Source organism: Nannospalax galili, unplaced genomic scaffold (genome assembly GCF_000622305.1).
Source record: "Nannospalax galili isolate Female #2095 unplaced genomic scaffold, S.galili_v1.0 scaffold18, whole genome shotgun sequence".
Taxonomy (NCBI): Eukaryota; Metazoa; Chordata; class Mammalia; order Rodentia; family Spalacidae; genus Nannospalax; species Nannospalax galili.
The window spans coordinates 10905795-10924616 of NW_008346548.1; the positions used below are offsets into that span (position 1 = coordinate 10905795).

Here is an 18822-nt window from a genome sequence, read left to right on the forward strand (position 1 = left end):
CTGTCCTTGATTAAGGGATAGAAAGTGGGCTGAGGACACAGTTTTGAAGTGGTTCTTTCAGCTGGCTGCCTGCCCACTCAGATGACCTGGGCTTAGACCAGCAATGCTGCTCAGCTTAGGTCAAGTCTTACAAACTAGCAATTAAAACCATGCTATATGGATTGATATGTGTGTGAATCCTAGTGAATTTGAGACCAGTTTTGTTGGTATTTCTCATTTGAAAATGGTGTTAACATGTACTTCTCAGGGTTTCTGCAAGATTCAAGTAAACAAACACAGACAGGTAAAAGTACTTGACTTTTCCTTCCCACCCACCTCCAGGCAGACAGGAAGGCCAAAGGGTTTCTGACAAATGACCCTGTGACCCTGTGAAGAAACACCTGTATGTGCCTGGGTACGTATACATATACATGAGGGTATATGTATGCAAATGCAAAACTACATATTCATATGTGCATATATATCCCTTTTCACCCCTCCCTCAGTTCCCTCTTTTTAAAGTTTTTTTCTTTTGGTCCTTTTGAGACAGGGTCTCCTTGTAACCCCAGCTGGCCTGGAGCTTGATATGTAGATGAGATTGGCCTTGAACACACAGAGATCTGCCTGCCTCTGTCCCTCCCAAGAGAGCTAGGATTAAAGGAGTGTACCACCATGCCTGGTTTTTATTTTTATTTTTTATTTTTTTAAAGACAGGGTTTCAAGAATCTCAGCTTGGCCTCAAATTCACTATCTAGTCAAAGATGATCTTGAACTTCTGATCCCTCTGACTCTATCTTCAGAGTGCTGATATTATAGGCATTGCCAGCATAGCTGATTTATGTGGTACTAGGGATACAACTCATACAGTCCTGCATGCTAGATAGGCACTCTACCGACTGAGCTACATCCCCAGCCACGTCCCCTTCTTTGACATTCTAGCTCAACACTCGATAGCTGGAATTTACCCATCCCCAGAAACAAAAGCCTGGTTCTTGCTCTAGGAATGGTTCTGGGACCATGTTAGAGCCACTTCCCAGCATCATATCCACACTGGAGGCCTCCTATGATGGAAACACTTTCACTGGTTGTTTAATATGTTCTCTTAGAAAAACTGTTTGTTCTGAAAGATATATTGGCCTTTTTAGAAACATTTCTAGTGTTGGCAAAGATGTTTATTACTCTAAATCCTCTTAGAGGCAAGTGGTTCAAGTCCTCTAAAGACCAGCTAAGGAAGTTAAAGAACCTACAGAGGCTCACTGTTCTCACCCCAGACCTCCTGGCAGGCTTGTGACAGGCATGGTTAGTCATGAAGGTTTATAGAAGTGTAGACCCTGTACATTGGTGAGTCCCTTCTCTATGCTTTGGTTAGCAAAAGACAACTCACAGAGATGAACATTGCTGAAGAGTTGTTATGAGTCCCTCCCCTGATAGAGACAGCTCTAATTTACATATGATATATTTCACCTCATGCAGCACAAGAAAAGATGCAAAATGTGGGGAGGGAGGCTTCCATTCCAAGTGAAACGTCAGTACAGGAGTGCTTAGTAAAGGCGTTCAAAAGTCCCAGGAGACTGGAACCCCTCCTCCTGCCTGTCCTCAGACCCATGGGTTGTGCCTGATGCTCTCCATTCTTTCCAACCACAGAACCCCCATGAGCTGAGCTAGCCAATGATGAGAAATAGGGCTCTCCCAATAGCCTCCATACTAACAACAACACACTTAGCCTGGGCAGCACTTGGCAAAAGAGGTTGGCTTGGTGTCTGGGGCTGGACCCACGCTTCCTCAGAATTCTCCCAGAGCTCCCTAGAGGCATAACTGATAGAACGGGAAATGCTTCAAGAGAAGGGTTCCTCTGGCACCAGCTGCAGGATTTTATGCTCAGTAAATGGTTCCTATTACTGGGAAAACGGAGGACCTTATCTGTGAGGCTTTCTATTAGCCCAGCTGTCCCTTGCCCTCTTTGTGTCTGCCCACATGAAGTCCATCTGTGCTCCTCTAAGCCTGCCTAAATGTCCATCCATGGATACTGAATTCAGCATCTGTTGGCTGGACCCCAGAACATTCACAAAAGGTACTCCTGAGACAGATTCCTCAGTGCTGGTTAGGCTTTTGTTGTTGTTTTGAGACAGGGTCTCCCTGTAGTCCAGTTGGCCTGGAGCTCACTATATAGACCAGACTGGCCTCTGTCTTTGCCTCCCAAGTGCTAGAATTAAAGGCATGCGCCATCACATCTGCCTGTGCTGGTTAGTTAAAACTGTCAACGTTACACAACCTAGAATCACCTGGGAAGAAAGTCATAATGAGGAATTATCTAGTTCAGGTTGGCCTATAGGCTTGTCTGTGGGGGACTGTCTTAATTGTTAATTGATGTAGGGAGACTCACCCCACTGTGGGTGGCACCAATCCCTAGGCAGGAGTCCCTAAACAGTATAAGAGAGTAGGAAGAAGCTAACTGACAGCAAGCAAGCAAGCATGTGGTTATTCTTGCTTTGCTCCTGACTGTGGGTATGACATGATTAGCTGCTCAAGTTCCTGCCTTGACTGCCCTGAAATGATGGGCTGTAACTTGGAACTGTAAGCTGAATAAACCCTTTTCTCCCTTAAGTTGCTTTTGGGCAGGGTGTTTTATCATAGCAACAGAAAGCAGACCAGAATACTCACTGGTCAGTGGCAGAGCCGCAGGGAGATTCCCCATAACTCTGTGCACCATGCCAGGGCTTGGTGCTTTCTAGTCTATCAGGCAGGATCAAGAGATACCTTGCTTACACTCATGAGCCAAGTATCTCTAAGGGCAATCTCCAGCCCTTACAAATCACACAAGTTCCAAACTTAGATGTATCTGCAGATTGTTGAGTGTTTGGGGTTCTCTCAACTTTGTCGTTCTCCATTACAGTTGGGTGGAGGCCTATTTTTCTTGTTTTGGGTGAGTGACATGAAGGAATCCATCTGAATCGACTGCTCCTCTTCCCTCCTCCCTTAGGCCACAGACCAGAGGTGCAGGCATAGGCTGGGACAGCATCACTAATTCCTGCCCTGCTTCTTAAAATATAGTAATAATTAGCCTCAAAAATAGCTAAGCATATCTCACTTAAACTAATGAGGGAGGAACTAGTTTTTATTGATTTAAAATATGAATCATAGGTTATATGAAAACAAAGAATATGCCATCAGAGAATTTTGCTGCTAACAAGTAGAAGCTACATTAAACTGGCCTTATTTAGTCGGCCAGTTAAATGGATGCTTTTTCAACTGCTTGAAAACTGTCTGCTTTACCTCATTTACATTTTACATCTATTTAATAAACCCTGATCAGACAATATGCAGATGTCCCTGAAGACACACAGGTAAATCAGCTTAATCCTAGTTTACTTTGACCTAAGTCTAAATTCACGAGCTCTGAATGAATGTGACGTCGCTGTGGCCATCAATATAAGTCCTCATTTTATTGAGTGATTCTATTCTTAGCTCTGGGGTGGGGGGAGGCAGACAGCCTGCACTCCATTCCATTCCCCTCCCAGGACGGCATTTAACATGCTGCTCCTGCCAGCTGGCGGGCAGCCACACCGATGGCCATGTCAGCACTGGCCGTGGAGAATAAGAAACTCAACCATAAAAGGCCAGAACTGCAACTTGTGCAGTGGGGCTGGGGGAGGGGAGTGTGGCACCACACAAGGGCGGCCAGGGGTGGGGGCAGGGGGCACTCGTTCCAGAAAAGTAGCTCAAGGTTGTTGCCCAATGTTAGCCACACATGGGGCAGATGAGGGGGAAGCATCAAGGAAGAGCAGAATTGATGCCTGCTGGTAGCACCAGGGCATAGGGCTGGTCAATACTTTCAAGTACAGGTCTAAGCACACAGCAAGCTGGGTCACCAGTACCAGTCCTTCAGAGGTTCCTCACTCTTTGAGAAGTTACAAAGACCAATACCTAAAGTCACCAGAAGGAAAAAGAGGGTGGATTGGGTTCCTCTTTAGGCAAGAAACTCATTCCCTGACACTTAGTATACCTGCCATCTCAGATCCCAAACTCCTGGCCTAAGGAAGCAAAGGAAGGGGTCAGAGGAAGACAAAGGGAAGAAGGAAATGGGCCAGAATGATGGGCATTGGATGAAGACACAGGCAGGGAGAGGGAAAGGACAAAAGATAGGCAGAAAGAAATGGAGCCCATGACAGGGGCATGCACTGAAACTCTGAACTCCCTCTTCCCCTCTGCCTAGTGCTTGGAGGGAGATGTTGCAGGGCTTCCTAACGCTCAAGGTGAGAAAAATGTGGGATGGAGAAGCAAGCTCAACAGCTCCCTACATGTGGACCCTTCTCCCAAAGGCTTGCATGCCATTCTCAAGATTAATTTCCCAGCCAGAGGCTTCTTTGCCTTGGGGACATTTTGTACCCACTCACAGGCCCATGAGTGCATCTTGGAGGGCAGGTGTTTGAGAGCTTGAGCACTAATTCCCACCTGGCCCCAGGCGCTATTACTTGGTTTACGCTGATCCTGTTTCCATTCTGTGAGGACAGAAGCATACCTGTCCATCTTAGTCTTAAGGTTAGTATATGAGATAAAGATGGAGGAGGAAAAACTGGAATCAAAGTCAGGGACCATAGAGTGATGGAGCTATGAGATCTTCAAAGTCACCTCCAACTTTCAACTTCATCTCTAGAAAGTTCCACAGATAGATTTCTGGGGAAGAGTTCTAACCACTGTGGGTTACAAGTCCTAGTCTAACAGATTCTTTTGCTCTGTGGGCTCAACACACACACGCACACACACACACACACACACACACACACAGTTTAGCAAGTAGCAAGTAGGGAGTCAGCTGAGGACCAGCACATAGATGAGAGTTTTTAATGTACTACCTAACAAGCCCAGTAAGAGGCAAGGCAAAGCTCTGCTCCCAAGGCCAGGCCATGAGCCCTGGTGTGAAATTGGAGGTGAAGTTTCTACACTCAATCTAAAGGGGCTTTTCTAGTTTTTACCAAGGAACCCCTAAAAGCTTGAGAGCCAAGGTCGAATGGAAAACCCACTCAGGTTTTATGTGTGTCAAAGGCCTTCATGCATGCCATGTAGAAGGGCCCACCCAGCACAAGATACCATCTACTCTCCATCTGACTACTCCTTTGTCTGTTTGTCCCTCTACTCTCAGTGCACTTGCCACACAGTGACCATGACTACACAGGGAGGGCACTGAGAATCACCCATGATGGCAGACCACTTAGAAAGTGATTTTGTTGTTTCAAGAGGCCTACTACGGCATAAGAATAGTGACTAGGAAAGAGGAGAAAGAAGCAAATGAGGTCAGTCTGGAGATGGACCTCAACTCATTAATGGGGAGTTGGGGATAAGGAAAAGGGAGAGGAGGTGGATTAGGAGACACAGTGACCTCAGAAAAGCAGCCTGTGCAGAATAATGGGGCATGGATTCAAGGGGCAGGGAAATGTAGAGTGCCAGGGGTGAAGGAGCAGAGACCACACTGTCACAGGGTTTACCCAGGGGTGGAGGGACAGAAAGCAGAACACCACAGAAAAGAACCCTGCAGGGCATACATGCCTGTGCGCTTTGCTGAGATGGCAGAACAGGCAGAATGAAAGGCTGAGAGAGAAGTGAAGATGGTGGTGCTCCAGTAGTCTGTGATCCAGAGCACAGAAGGAAGCATTTGCAAAGGCAAAGATGAGTCATTCCAGAGCCTGGGGTCAGTAATGGCACGGCAGACAGACACCTGGAAGTGTGGGAGCCGCCAAGGTGAGCAAAGTAATTCCTCCTGTCTCATAGTTTTCAGAGAAACTAGAGGCCAAGGCCTGTGTATGTGTGTTGGGTTGGGGCAGTGTGTCTTGAGAGACAGAACTGATCCCCCAGACCAGGACAAAGATTTCTGAGTGGCACTGATGTCTCAGCAGGGCCCAGGGGCACCAGAGTATAGCTTGGAGTGTGCAGGTGATGTGATCTTCTTGATACAGTGCTCCTAAATTAGACACAGGAGCAGTAAGGTTGGAGGTGGCACTGATCTCAGGTGGGGATTGCAGGGGGAGTGGGACAGTGGTGGGCATGAGGCAGAGGAAGCTAAAGATCCCAGTGGGAAGGCTTGGAGTAGAAAGACCCAAGGTCTCTAGTGGCCAGAAAGGCAGAGGAGCCAGGAGGGGACTCAGAAAAGGAAGGGAAAGGGGTGGGTTCTGGAGTCCTGTACCAGGTTGTAGGACAGAAAGGATGTGGGAGCGAGGGACAGGGAAGGCAGAGGAGCTGGGACACTAAGGGCAGAAAGGAAAGAGCTGAAGGTGCTGAGGTCCAGGGGTTCATGCATCTTGCCTCCCTCATCCCTCAATCTCCCTGCTTTTGGTTTCCAGACTCACCTACAACAGTGAGGTTGACTTGGGCCTGCCTGTTGCCCAACTTGTTCTCCACCAGCAGTGTGTAGCAGCCACAGTGCTCTTGTCGCGCAGCTAGGATGGTGAGTTTGCTTCCACTCTCGCTGTTCTCCACTTTGATGTGCTCACTAGCCTGGATCTGCAGACAGAGGTCGAGTGAAGGAAGGGCTTCCCCTACTGTCTGTTCCCATGAGCTTCCCTCTAAATCCCTTGCTTTTTCACCTCTAGGACCAACCTCATCCAAGGATGTCTAGATCTGTGACAGGCAAGGAAGGGGCTGAGCAGGGCAGGGCAGATGAACTAGCTTAGCTCTTACTATTCCCAGCAAATGGTTTAGGAGTGTCCCAGACTTCCATCACCACACTGGGATTTCTGGGATGGGCTGATAGAAGAACACACCTGAGTGGTTATTTGCAAAACCCACATCCAAAGATTCTAATTCCTTCTGTGCAGTGGTTGTGAGCCACAAGTCAAAACAACCCAAAATATCCACCATCAACTGATGAACATATAAACACAATATATTATATCTAGATAATGGAATATCATTCATCCATAAAAGGGAATGGTGGGGGACCGGTGAGATAGCTCAGAGGATAAAGTTCTTGTCTTGCAAGTGTTAGGACTTGAGCTTAATCCTTAGCTCCCATGTAAAAAGCCAGATGTGGTGGTACACGCTGTAATCCCACTGTTGGGGAGGTAGAAGACAGGAGGATGCCTGGGGCTTGTTGGCCAGCCAGTTTAACCTAATTGGTTAGATAGGCCAATGAGACACTTTGTCTCAAAGGAGGTGGGTGACACCTGAGGTTGTCCTCTGGAACACACACACACACACACACACACACACACACACACGCACAAGAGAATGCTTATTCATGCTGCAGCACGAATGAGCCCTGAATATATGCTAAGTGGAAAAACCCCATTCAGACACAAAAGGAAATATGATAGATTACATGATTACATCTATCTGAAATGCCCAGAATAGGCAAATCCATAGGATAGAATGCAGGTTAGCAGTGTCAGAGATGGGAAAAAGGGACAAATGACTGTTAATGGTTCCTAGGGTGAGGAATTAGGTACTGCTGATACTTATAAAATATTGTGAATTGACTAAAATCAATATAAATTGCATATAAATTGTACCTCAACAAAACTGTTACAAGGATTTTTAACTAATTAAAATAAAAAATGTGGGGCTGGAGAGATGGCCCAATGTTTAAGAGCACTGGCTACTCTTGCAGAGGACCCAAGTTCAGTTCCCAGTGCTCATGTGGCAGCTAACAACCATCCATAATTCCAGTTCCAGGGGATTTCACCTCCGAGAGCATTGCACTTACATATATGGGTGCACTTACATATATGCAGGCAATACACTCATATACATAAAATAATAAATAAAATATTTTAAAAATGTAAACAGACATAGTGGCACAGGCTTGTAATCTTAGCTGTTCAGGAGGTTGAGGCAGAAGAATCACAAATTCAAAGCTAGCCTGGTAAACAGTGAGACTCTGTCTTAACACAAAAAGGAAGAAGAAGACCAGGGATGTAGCTCAGTGGTAGAGCATTTGCCTAGCATGTGTGAGGTCTAAATCCAAAGTTCAAACTTTATTACTGAAAAATTGTAGTTCTTCAAATTGTGTGAGCCATATTTCACATACCCAACAGCCATACAGGGCCAATGACTACCATATTGAATAGTACAGGTCCAAAATGGTTCCATTATTGCAAAAAGTTTTGTACAGAGTTGGAGCTTGACTAGGTAGCTCTGAAAAGGGATGAGATTCTACCTTATTGGTCAATCTAGGACAGACAAGAAGGGGGCAGGGCGGATAATCTCTCAGCATGGGGCAAAGGGCTTTGAGACACCTACAGGCCATATTTTCTTCTCCATCTCACTTGAGACCAGCTGTGCTTTCCTCCCAGGTACTAGTGGCTCATCTTTGAGCCCAAGACAATTTGCATGGTGTGGAAACCGGTGAGAGGGCTCAGAATGAATCCTTATGCTTTCTGCAGGGTTCCTGATGCAGGGCCAGCCAATCATGCTAGGTTGTCTGCTGATCACACACTTGAGCACCACTGCCAGTGTGAACAGTGAAAGGCTGGGTCTTGTAAATTTTTCTACAAGCTGGTTGTTTAGAAATTCAAACACTTTCACAGGAAGCATTATTATGAACTGTAGATAGACTTCTGGGCCTCTCAGCCAAAATTCTATATAATATATAATTTAACTATCCAAAGACCCAGGTTTGCTTTGATCCCTTCAGCATGTGATAAAGTGAAGCTCTAAGTACAGACAGGAATCAGTGGGCTGGCACAGAATCACAGAAAGTGATGACATCTGAGAGGTCATCTGAGGGCTTTGACTTCCTGCCTCCAAATATGATTCTAGGCAGATAGACACAGATGAGGTCAGAAGGAATTTTATTAATTAACTGTCTATGAAACAGGACTTATGGGTAGGCTCAGAAGTAAACCTTCTTCTTCTTCTTCCTCCCTTTTTTTTTTCTTTTTCAGTAACAGGGATTGAACCCAGGATCTTGTGCATATCGGGTAAGTGTTCTACCATTGAACTACATCCCTGGGCTTTTGTACTTTATTTGGACAAGATCCTTCAAAGTTAGCCAGCCTCCTGCCTTAGCCTCTCAGGGGTTGGGATTACATGCATGCACCACCACGCCCAGTGCTCTCTCCCATTTCCACAGTGAAGAAGAGTGATGCTCTCTGCCTCATGGCATTTCTCATTCTTTTGGCCCAGGTACTGAGAGATAGGACACTCCCCTCCATGACTGACCTGCTTTCGGAACTTCATCCAGGTGCAGGTGATGGGCTGTGTACCAGTCACTTTCCCAAACAGCTCCACAGGCTCTCCTGCACGCACCTTCTGGTCCTCAGGGAACTGGATAATCTGAGGGGGCATAGCTGGGGCAGGGGTAGGTAGAAGTAAGTGAGGAGAGGGCCTCAGGCATTCTAATCACATTGACACTATTGGTTATGATGGTCTATTGGCTCCTCTCTTGCCTTCTAGAATTGTCAAAATATGAAAGGAGGCAGTGACTCTCGCTCCAGAAGATCTGAGTTCAGGGACCTGCCAGCCTTGTTTGCTCTTTATTTAGAGTCTCTTAAGAAGTGACCTATGCACTTTACAAGACATAATAATCTGCTAATTGGCTATGGTAGAATTTGTGCTTCACTCTAATGATCTGAATCCATGTCCTGACTCATTTCTTAATTTAGCACTGCCTTGCTGTCTAACCTTTCAGTCACCCTGACTGGTAGGTTAAATGTAGTTCATACCTTCAAATGTCTTTCCAGGGACAATGCACAACAACTCCAGAAAACAAGGACATCCAGAACAGGAGATAGAAGCAGCGGGAAGTGGGTCATCACACACAGGATGGAGTGGAGGATGGAGGCTGGGGCAGAACTTTGCAGAAGGAACAGGAAACCTACCACAGTTGGTAAGGTTGCACACAGGTGCAGGCAGAGGAAGGATGAGGGCAAGGCACTGGCTAGGAATAAGTTCTTTTGAGGAGCCCTACAGATGTGAAACCTGAATTGGGGAAGGGTCCTCTGACACTATCCATATGGTCAGTTTGAGGGTAAAAACAAAGCCCTCGGTACAGATGACACCCTTACGACCAGGCAGGATTGTGACTGATTACCTGCTTTTGGAGGTGTCTTGGGGGTAGGTTTCTTTTTCACTGTTGCATCACCTGAAACAAAGAAATTTACAAGTTATGTTCTGTTGGTTGTATCTTTCCACAAAGCTTCTGGGTCCGAGGATACTCAAAAATGGATCTTGCCCATTTTTTATCCATAGAGAGCCCTCACTCCAGCATATCTTTCCATGAATCTCCTCACCCTCTGATATGGACAACCTTATGATCCAATGAATCTCAGTTCTCAAGGGCTTCTGCAGGAGTCCCTGGAGCCAACTGGATAGAAACTCTCAGAAGTGCCAAGACCCTCAGTGTCCTAGTCAAAGATTAAAAACACAAAATTCACTAACTGCATGCTCACTCTAACTTTCAGGAAACACAGAAAGGAAATTATGTCAGATAAACCAACTAAAATTAGCCTTGGAATAGATCCAAGGGTCTCAGGCTTCCTTTCAGTCACAGGCTGTGGACTAGTAGCTTTTCCTTAAAAAACAAAACCAAAAAACACAAAACCAAATGTCTGTTCAATGGATCAATGAATGAATGGAAGTTGGGAGTGGTGGCTCATGCCTGTAATACCAGCCTTTGGGGAGGATGAGGTAGTAGTCTTGTTACAAGTTCAAGTACCACCTGGGCTACATAGTAAGTTCCAGGCATGCCTGTGATGCATAGCTAGATCCCTTTCAAACTCACCCCCCTCAAAAGTGAATGAATGAACTATATCTTCAGTATCTTTCCTTCCTACTTTCTCTAACTCAGTAAGAAAAATGACTCAAATAAAAATGTTTCACAGCACAGATCTACTCATCTGGCTAAATGGAAATATGATATACACAGAGAAACATCTTCATCTATCTTTATGGCTTGATTTAATATTTCTTTCAGGCTTTTGCTCAAAAGTCACCTAACCAGTTTATCTAAGTGAAATGAAAACCTATCTACATACACTTTCATGTCAACATTGATAGTTGGTTTATAGATAACTGCCCCGAATGCAATGTGCCAATGCTCTTCACCCAAAGAAAATTTCTCCTTAGGCAAGAGAAGCCAGATTCAAAAGGCTACATACTGTATAATTCTACTTAAATGACATTCTAGAAAAAGTGAAACTATGAAGACAGAGAAAAGATCAATGACTGCCAGAGATGTTGGGGAAGGAGCTCACCACCAAGGAATACAAGGAAACCTATCTTGACTAGGGTGGTCAAAACTCATTAACTACCCTCTATGAATTGTAGCCCCTAGGTTAGGGATTTAGCTCAGTGATTGCATGCTCACTGTACAAGGCCCTGATTTTTATTCCCAGCACCACAAACGTACACACACACACACACACACACACACACACACGAGAGACAGAGAGAGAGAGAGAGATCATAGTTCCTGTCTTATAGCTCTTACCCTGATTTATCATCCTCCCCAGCACTTATCATATGACAAATTATATCTTCATGTGTTTTACTGGGTTCCCTTCCTCTTTCACTGAAGAGCAAAATTTTGAAGCAGGGTTTTTTTTTGTTTTTTTTTTAATTGTTGTTGTTCACTGTTCTATACCCAACATACACAGTAGGGACTCAGTAACTACTTCCTGAATGAACAAGTAGGTGATAATTTTGTGGCCCTGCAGATTATAGAAGACTAGCACCATGATCTGGCTTGGTTGTGGAGCTGCTCTCTGACTCAAGTGGTTTGGCTAACTCTGTGAATGATCCTTTGTATATTTCTACAGGGGAAAGAGTACTGCCACCCAGGTGCTGTCCCTGAAAGAAATGCTGAAAGGAGGGAACCCTCACAGGAACACCTTGAGACCAGAGGGCTGACAACCTCAGCAAACAGCAGTCGGTACACACTACAAACCTGAGTACTGGGAAGAAAACCAAACAGATGTAAGAACTCAGGGCTTAGCTTTATAGCCCTAAACATTAGGAAGCATGGACCACAAGAAAGGCTTTTAACCCTTTTGCCATAAGGAACACTTACAAGATAGCTGCAAATGTTTGAATATGGTCAATAAATCAGACAAATGATAACACTCCATTGTTATTTTCTATTTCGATCATCAAAATGTGGTTTATAAAGCACCCTGTTTTTAAGAAAAATCTACACTAAACTAACTATAGAGGTTTTATGAGTACAATTTTCTTTCAAACTGCTCATAAAACTGCTCAAAATTATGTATGTACATCTATGTGTGTGCAGAAGTAGGGGAAAGAGGGAAAGAATGGCTAGGGTATAGCTCAGTGGGGAAGAGCACTTGCTTAGTTAACATAGCGAAAGCCCTGGGGGCCAGAGGGAAGCCGTTGAGAGTTGAGAGTTGGAGGACTGTCACTGTATGCAAGGGTGGAGGACAGATGTTGGAAAGGGCTCCAGATGAGGCCAGTACAGAGCGAAGGATGATGCTGGAGGCAAGGTTCAGAGGACCATGGGTTGCAAGTCACTCCAGAAGAGACGCCCAAGGAAATAAGGAGGTGGGTGTCCAAGGACATTCTAGTCAGTTAAGAATTCTGGTGCTGAAAGGATAAAGAGAAACAGCGAAGAAAGGTCAAAGTAAGGTTTCTCCTGTGGTGGAGGCAGACTGCCAGCATGTACAGGAGAGGAAGGAGAGCCTGAAGGATGCTAGAGAGGAGGAGCACAGGGAAGTCATGACTAGCTGAGGCATAAAGCCCCTGCACACCTTCAACCAGGAGGACTGGAGTAACAGGCCAAGAGAAGAAGATGAGCAGAGTGATCTCTTTGGGAGGAAGTAAACCACCTGTTCAGAGGAGCTGAGGGAGGGCTATTGTTAGAAGCTGCATGGTGTCCCCTTACAGTGTGTTGATGCTCTAACTCCCAGTACCTCAGAGTATGGCTGCCTTGGGCACAAGGCCTTGGAAGAGTGATTACATTACAATGGGTCATAAGGGTGGGCCCAGAGTCCAACCTGGCTGGTGACCTTAGAAGAAGAGAAGATTAAGAGGGAGGGAGTGGGGAAGAAGGGAAGGAAAGAGGGGGGAGAATGAAGGGAGGGAGAAGTGGGAGAAAGATGGAGAGGAGAGAAAGGAGGGAGCAAGAGAGGAAGAGGGAGAGGGAGAGGGAGAGAGAGATAGAGAGAGCCAACAGAATAGACCTGTACACACAGAAGGAACCATGTGAGGAAGATCAGGGAAAAGATGGCCATCTGCAAGCTAAGGAAAGAGACCTTGATCTTGGATTTCTAGCTTCTAGAACTATAAGAAAACAAAATTCTGTGTTTCAGCCACTCTGTAGCACCTTGTTATGGTAACCCTAGCAGATCACTGCAGCTGTGGGTGAGCTCCAGCAAGGTAGAGATGGGTGGGAAGGAAGGAGACAGTCCTTGGAATGTGAGCTGGGGTCAACAATGAGGTGGAGAGTATGAAATTGTCTGTGCCTGTGCTTGGTGGCTCTGGGAAACCTATGTGGCTAAAGGCAGGCCCTGAATAATTGATCTTTCAATGTTAAGGTTAAATAGGATTAAAGTTTGTTCTATAAATCTGGAGCTACTGCTGTTTGAATTGGTTAGCATTTGAAGCCTGTTTGGTTCCTATTGGTAAGAACAAGTTAAATGTTAACAATGTTCTATATGCTATACATATTTTATACAACCATCTGTTGGAATTCATTAACAGTGTTCTAGGCTCACAGGAAAAGCCAAATCACCGGATTCTAAAACAGTTTCTTGGAGGAAGCTTCTCACAGGTTTCCTACTCTGAGCAAATGTAAGCAGGTACCCCGCCATGTTCCAATTCATGAAGAGGAGCTGAGTCTCATGTGAGACAGGTCGCTTGCCAAGTTCACAAAACCAGTTGTGACTCAGCTCAGAAATAGGACTGTTAGCCATCCTATGTCTGTATGCTTTCTTCCTTTACCAGAATTTCTGTCTTCTGTCTTCCAATTCAAGCCTCTTTTCTGTCTCTTTGCAGAGCTACAGAGGGACCAAAGCTTTGGAGCTGGACTTGGGTTCAAATACTGTCTTGTCGCTAGGTAAGCTGTGGGGTTTAAAGCATGTTATATAACCTCAGAGCTTCAGTTTCCTCATTAAAAAAAGTTTGGGAAGGGCTGGAAAGGTGGGTCAGTGGGTAAAGGTGCTTGCTGACAAACCTGATGACCTGAGTTTGATTCCCAGGACATACATAGTAGATGGAGAGAACTGACTATTGGAAGTTGTCCTTTTACCTTCAAAAGCGAGCCATGCCACACGCACATACACTTGTACTCTCTCTCACACATACACACAGACACACATAAAAAATGTAGTAAGACATTTACAAAAAGTTTGTGAAGCATAAAGAAAGTTTGCTGTATATTTAAACAATATAACATGTAGTGCATGCTTTGTACTGGCCTCTTTCTTCACTCAGCCCTCTTTCCCAAATAAGCAGATCCCCAAAAGACTTCTCTGCCTCCTGGGACAAATTTAGCTCTTTCAGTATTTGGTAACTGTGATGGTTAATCCCAATTGTCAGCATGATGGGGCTTAGAATCATCTAGGAGACACATCTCTAGGTGGGTCTATAAAAGTGGTCCAGAGAGGTTTACCTGCAGAGCAAAGAATATGGGTGGCCTCATCCTAGAGTAGGGGTACTGGACTGCATAAAGTGCTGAGCACCAACATTCATCTCTCTACTTTCTGACTGAGGCAATGTGACCAGCTGCCACACGTTCCTGCTACTACAGCTAGAGCTGCTCCTGCCACCGTACCTTCCCTAGTGATGGACTGTACCCTCAAACTCTGAGTCGAAAGGGACTTTTCTCCCTTGGGTTGTTTTTGTCAGATATTCTGTCACAGCAATGAGGAAAGCAACCCATGTGTATCCTATTGGGCTGATCAGCTGACACCCACAGGGGAGCTCCATGTCATGGCACCTTACTGTCCTCTCCAGTTCAGGCCCCCAGTAAATGTGCTTGTCAGCCCAGATGCCCAGACTCTCCAAAGAGAAACTGGTCCCTAACCAGTTTCCTCTTCTCTGGACTCATCATTATTATCTTATTATTCCCTAGTCCCTTTGTCTCTCATTCCCTTCTCCAGCACCCCAAACTTCTTCACCAGCCATTGTCAGAAAGGAAGACTCTCCTACAAAGCAAAGGAAATGTACTGTCTTTGCAAATCCCATGCTGGCTATGGACCACAGGGACAGGCAGGGGGCAGAGTGTCTGCTTGTCATGCATTCTGTCTCTGAAGAACTTGGGCATCGCTGGGCAGTCAACCCCACACAGCATACCCTTCCTGGCACAGACCTACCCCATTGAGTTCCCACCCAGGGTTCCTCATTGCCAAGCTTGGAGTCCTCCTACTGTCCCCTCTCCTGCTCACATTTTCCTCAGAGCCAGGCCTGTTTTCTGAGCCCACACCTCCACATCCAGTCACCTGGGACTCATCTCTCCAGGAGATGCATACTGCAAGCCTTCCTGTTTAAGGATCTTCTCCCCAGACTGCTTCTTGTCCTCATCTCTTCCAAGATCCTTTTCTTGCCCATAACTAGTCACAAGTGCCCATCATTTCCATCAACTAAATACATACTCACTCTGCACTTTCCACAGCATCACCATCACCATCCCAGTCTCACCCAATACCATTCCAAAGCCTCTGGTCCCTTAGTCCCTGTCCTAACATAACACATCTATTATGCTGTGGCCAAAGTGATTGTTCTCAAATGCAAATCTGATGCCTCTCCACTGTTGAAACCTCTCTAGTGGCTGCCCACTGCCACTTAGGACCAAGTCCAATGGTCTTACAAGGTCTGTGAGATCTGCCGTGGCTTTCCTCTCAAGCCTTCTTTCACAGTATTTCCTCATGGCCTCTATTCTCAATGTCCACAATGTGTATTCTGAGTACCTAGAGAATCCCAGGTTTCCAGGTGCTGTTGTTAGCTCTGTTCAGTCTTTAGGTGGCACTGTCTATACACCGTATTCATCTTTTGGTTTCTGCATCCCAGTCTCTGGCCTTGGGCTCTCCTTACACGCTAGTACTTCTACCCATGGCTGACCTGTACATATTCTTCAGGCAGCTCTCAGTTTAGGCATTGTAACCTCCAAGCTGAGCTCATGCCCTTTCTAGGTGGGTCTATTCCAGCCCCCATCCAAGCCCTACTACTGCAGAAACCCATTCTTAAAATGAACATACCATAGCAAGTTCCCTAGGGACAGTAACAAGGTCTACCTGCGGTACCGCTGGGGCCTAGCAGTAAGCTGGGCATGTGCTTGACAAGTAGCTGTTAGAGGAAAGAGTAGGACCACAAGGGTCTCTCTTAACCTGGCAATTTCCAAAGAATAGCCCATGTCAACTCCAATGTCTGATATTGAGTTACAGCCCTAAATCTTGGTGAAACTTTCCACCACATGAAGTGTATACTCTGTCACCTCCTAGATCAAAGTGGTCAGGTGCCCAGCCTTCTACTTTGGACAGGAGACTGAGGCTAGAAGTGAAGCAGCCCAATAAAATCATAAATAAAGGTACTGAATCTGGAAGCTTCCTAGGAGAGTGGGGGCAGGGCTAGAAAAACCTCATTCCTCATGTCTGATATCTAGAAATCTGTCTTTTGCTTCTGCCCAGCATTCCCACATCTAACCTAGTCCCCCAGAGAAACCTTCCTTCTGTTTTGGGAGGGAGAGAACTGACCGTTCTTCATAGAAGTTTCTAGACTGCTTAGTCTGAAGGCAGATGGGTGTCTCTTCCCACCCCCTTTCTCTCACAAAGTGAAAAGGGTCTTAAAGGAGAATTAGAAAGCTAGTATTAACAAAAGTCTTGGGTACAGGCAGGTCCCTGGATCCCTGCCTCTCTGGGGACATTTCCTTTTTTAGGTAGTTAACTAAAAATAGACATCAAACTCTTCACAATTCCCAAAACCAGCATTCACTGTCTGCCCAAGGCTCCTGAAAGGGGTACAGGCCATGTGAGGGCAAAATGGGCACCTCCCCCTGAGGCTGGCAAGGGATTCTGGGGACAGAGGGCTGAGGCCTTTTGCCCAGCACTGAGGCAGGTTGAGTTCTGAGTGGCTTTGTCCCCTCACCCACAGTGTCTTCCACTGTCTTCTAGTACATTCCTATGGAACTGGGAAGACGTATTGGTTGTTTTCCCAGAATTAACATCTCCAGGCAAATTGCCCATTCACCTCCCCTCATAGCAAAGGCTGTCATAATAGAAAATTCCAGAGGAGCACAACTCCTCTTATTATTGCAAGTGTTCATTCCCAAACCCCATGGAATGTCAGGACAGTTGTGAGAGAGGAGTCTAGCATGGCAGGGCCAGCAGGCCAGTGTTGCTCACCAGGCACCCTCTAGCTGCTCCTGGGAAAGACCCAGATAACTGGCTTAGAGGATACATTGGAAAAGTTGAGGAAGGAGCTAGTAGTGATCTGGAGAGGAGGCATCACATTGTTACATGCATGTGCACTGAGGCGTGACATTCTCAAACACCAGCACTGTAGTGGGTGTAAGAAGAGTTGGTGCCTGCTTTCAGAGACACTTATAAAAGCATCTAGTTCTCCCCACAGGTTCCACATCTTTCAGTGTCAGGAAACTCTTGATACCATATCCCAACCTTTCCTGTATCAACTTCCAGACCTGTAGATCCCAACAGGATTTAACATTGCATGTGACCTGCAGAGAATATTTGAAAGAAAGATTTGATCCTGGAGAAGACTTCAAGAAAACTAGTCATCATGTTTGATATCCACAGACATCTTCAAGTTAACACAACTTTCAGTTTTAAAGAGACACATAAGGGAGGCCAGAGCAAAGGAAAGCATTGTAATTTTAAATGGTCCATTGAGTCACAGGGATGGACCACATGTACCACCTCCAAAGATGAGTGTCAAGGCCAGACATAGATTCCAAAGGGATGTTGCACTTGCAGCTGCAAAGGGAGTTGTCCCTAAATCATAGAACAGTGGGAGCAGGGATCCTTAAAGCAGGGGAACTCGTGGGGTGTTTAGAAAACCCAAATATTATGACCCTAACTCAAGGGTCTGGGATTCCAAGTTGTAAAAGCCCCCATGGATGCTCATCATCTCTTTTCTAATATCATTGCTTATTCAGACTGGTGAGAGGAACTCCTGAGTTTGTTATCAAACTGACATCACTACATTTGTGCTTTCTTTTCTTTTTTTAGTTATATTTTCTAAAGTTACTTCCTAAGCCCCATGAATCCACCGTCAGACAAGGAATATGCTTGCCTTCTTCCACATAAAACTCCCAAGAATTTCCATGGCCATTTGGTTCTCCTTCAGCTGGAGCACTTTGAACCTGAACTGTGCTCCTCACAACTTTTCCATCAGTGCCCTGATGGGAAAGCTGGATGAGGCTTAAGATCATCCATGGAAGCTTTCCATTGGATGGTGAGGAAACCAGGTTATAGAGTGATGGGAGGCTTTGAGTATAGCCCTCGAGCACTTTTCCTATGTCTGTGTCTGAGCACTGTCCTGGAAGTGAACACAGTCAGTCAGCTTCTCAGTGCATGGAGGTTCACTGAGGCATTCCTGCCTCTCAGTGCCTGACTCAGTTCAGGCAGAGTCTGGAGTGCTTCTCCCCTGGGCCTGTGTACTTCTCCCCTGATCTGTCTCTAAGACAGGAGAGGAGCCATTCTGGGCTGGAAGAGTAGATGAAGTGTTCCAGGGATGTTGATATTAGATCTTATCAAGAGGAGAAAAAAATAACTATAAAATCCGCAATAGCATGATTGGGTCAAATGACAAAAATGGAGGGTACACTATGGATTGATTAGATAAAAGCATTGGTTCAGTGTCAAATTTCTTGATTTCAACAATAACATTGTGGTTATATTCTGAGGAAACACACAATGAGTTGGAAATTAAGCGGATGGTAAC

At 45.6% G+C, this 18822-nt stretch overlaps 1 protein-coding gene across 3 annotated transcripts in view; it reads right to left on the bottom strand.

Annotated features, from left to right (window-relative positions):
• Mylk (myosin light chain kinase) overlaps positions 1-18822 on the bottom strand; it is a 302239-nt gene that overhangs the window by 45468 nt on the left and 237949 nt on the right. For all 3 annotated transcript variants that reach the window (XM_017800557.2, XM_029568164.1, XM_029568165.1), the window contains 3 exons: positions 10004-10054; positions 9133-9260; positions 6321-6474 (listed from right to left, as the gene is read on the bottom strand). In XM_017800557.2, coding sequence (XP_017656046.1) covers positions 6321-6474; positions 9133-9260; positions 10004-10054 — 333 coding nt within the window. The remainder of the gene's footprint in view (positions 1-6320; positions 6475-9132; positions 9261-10003; positions 10055-18822) is intronic.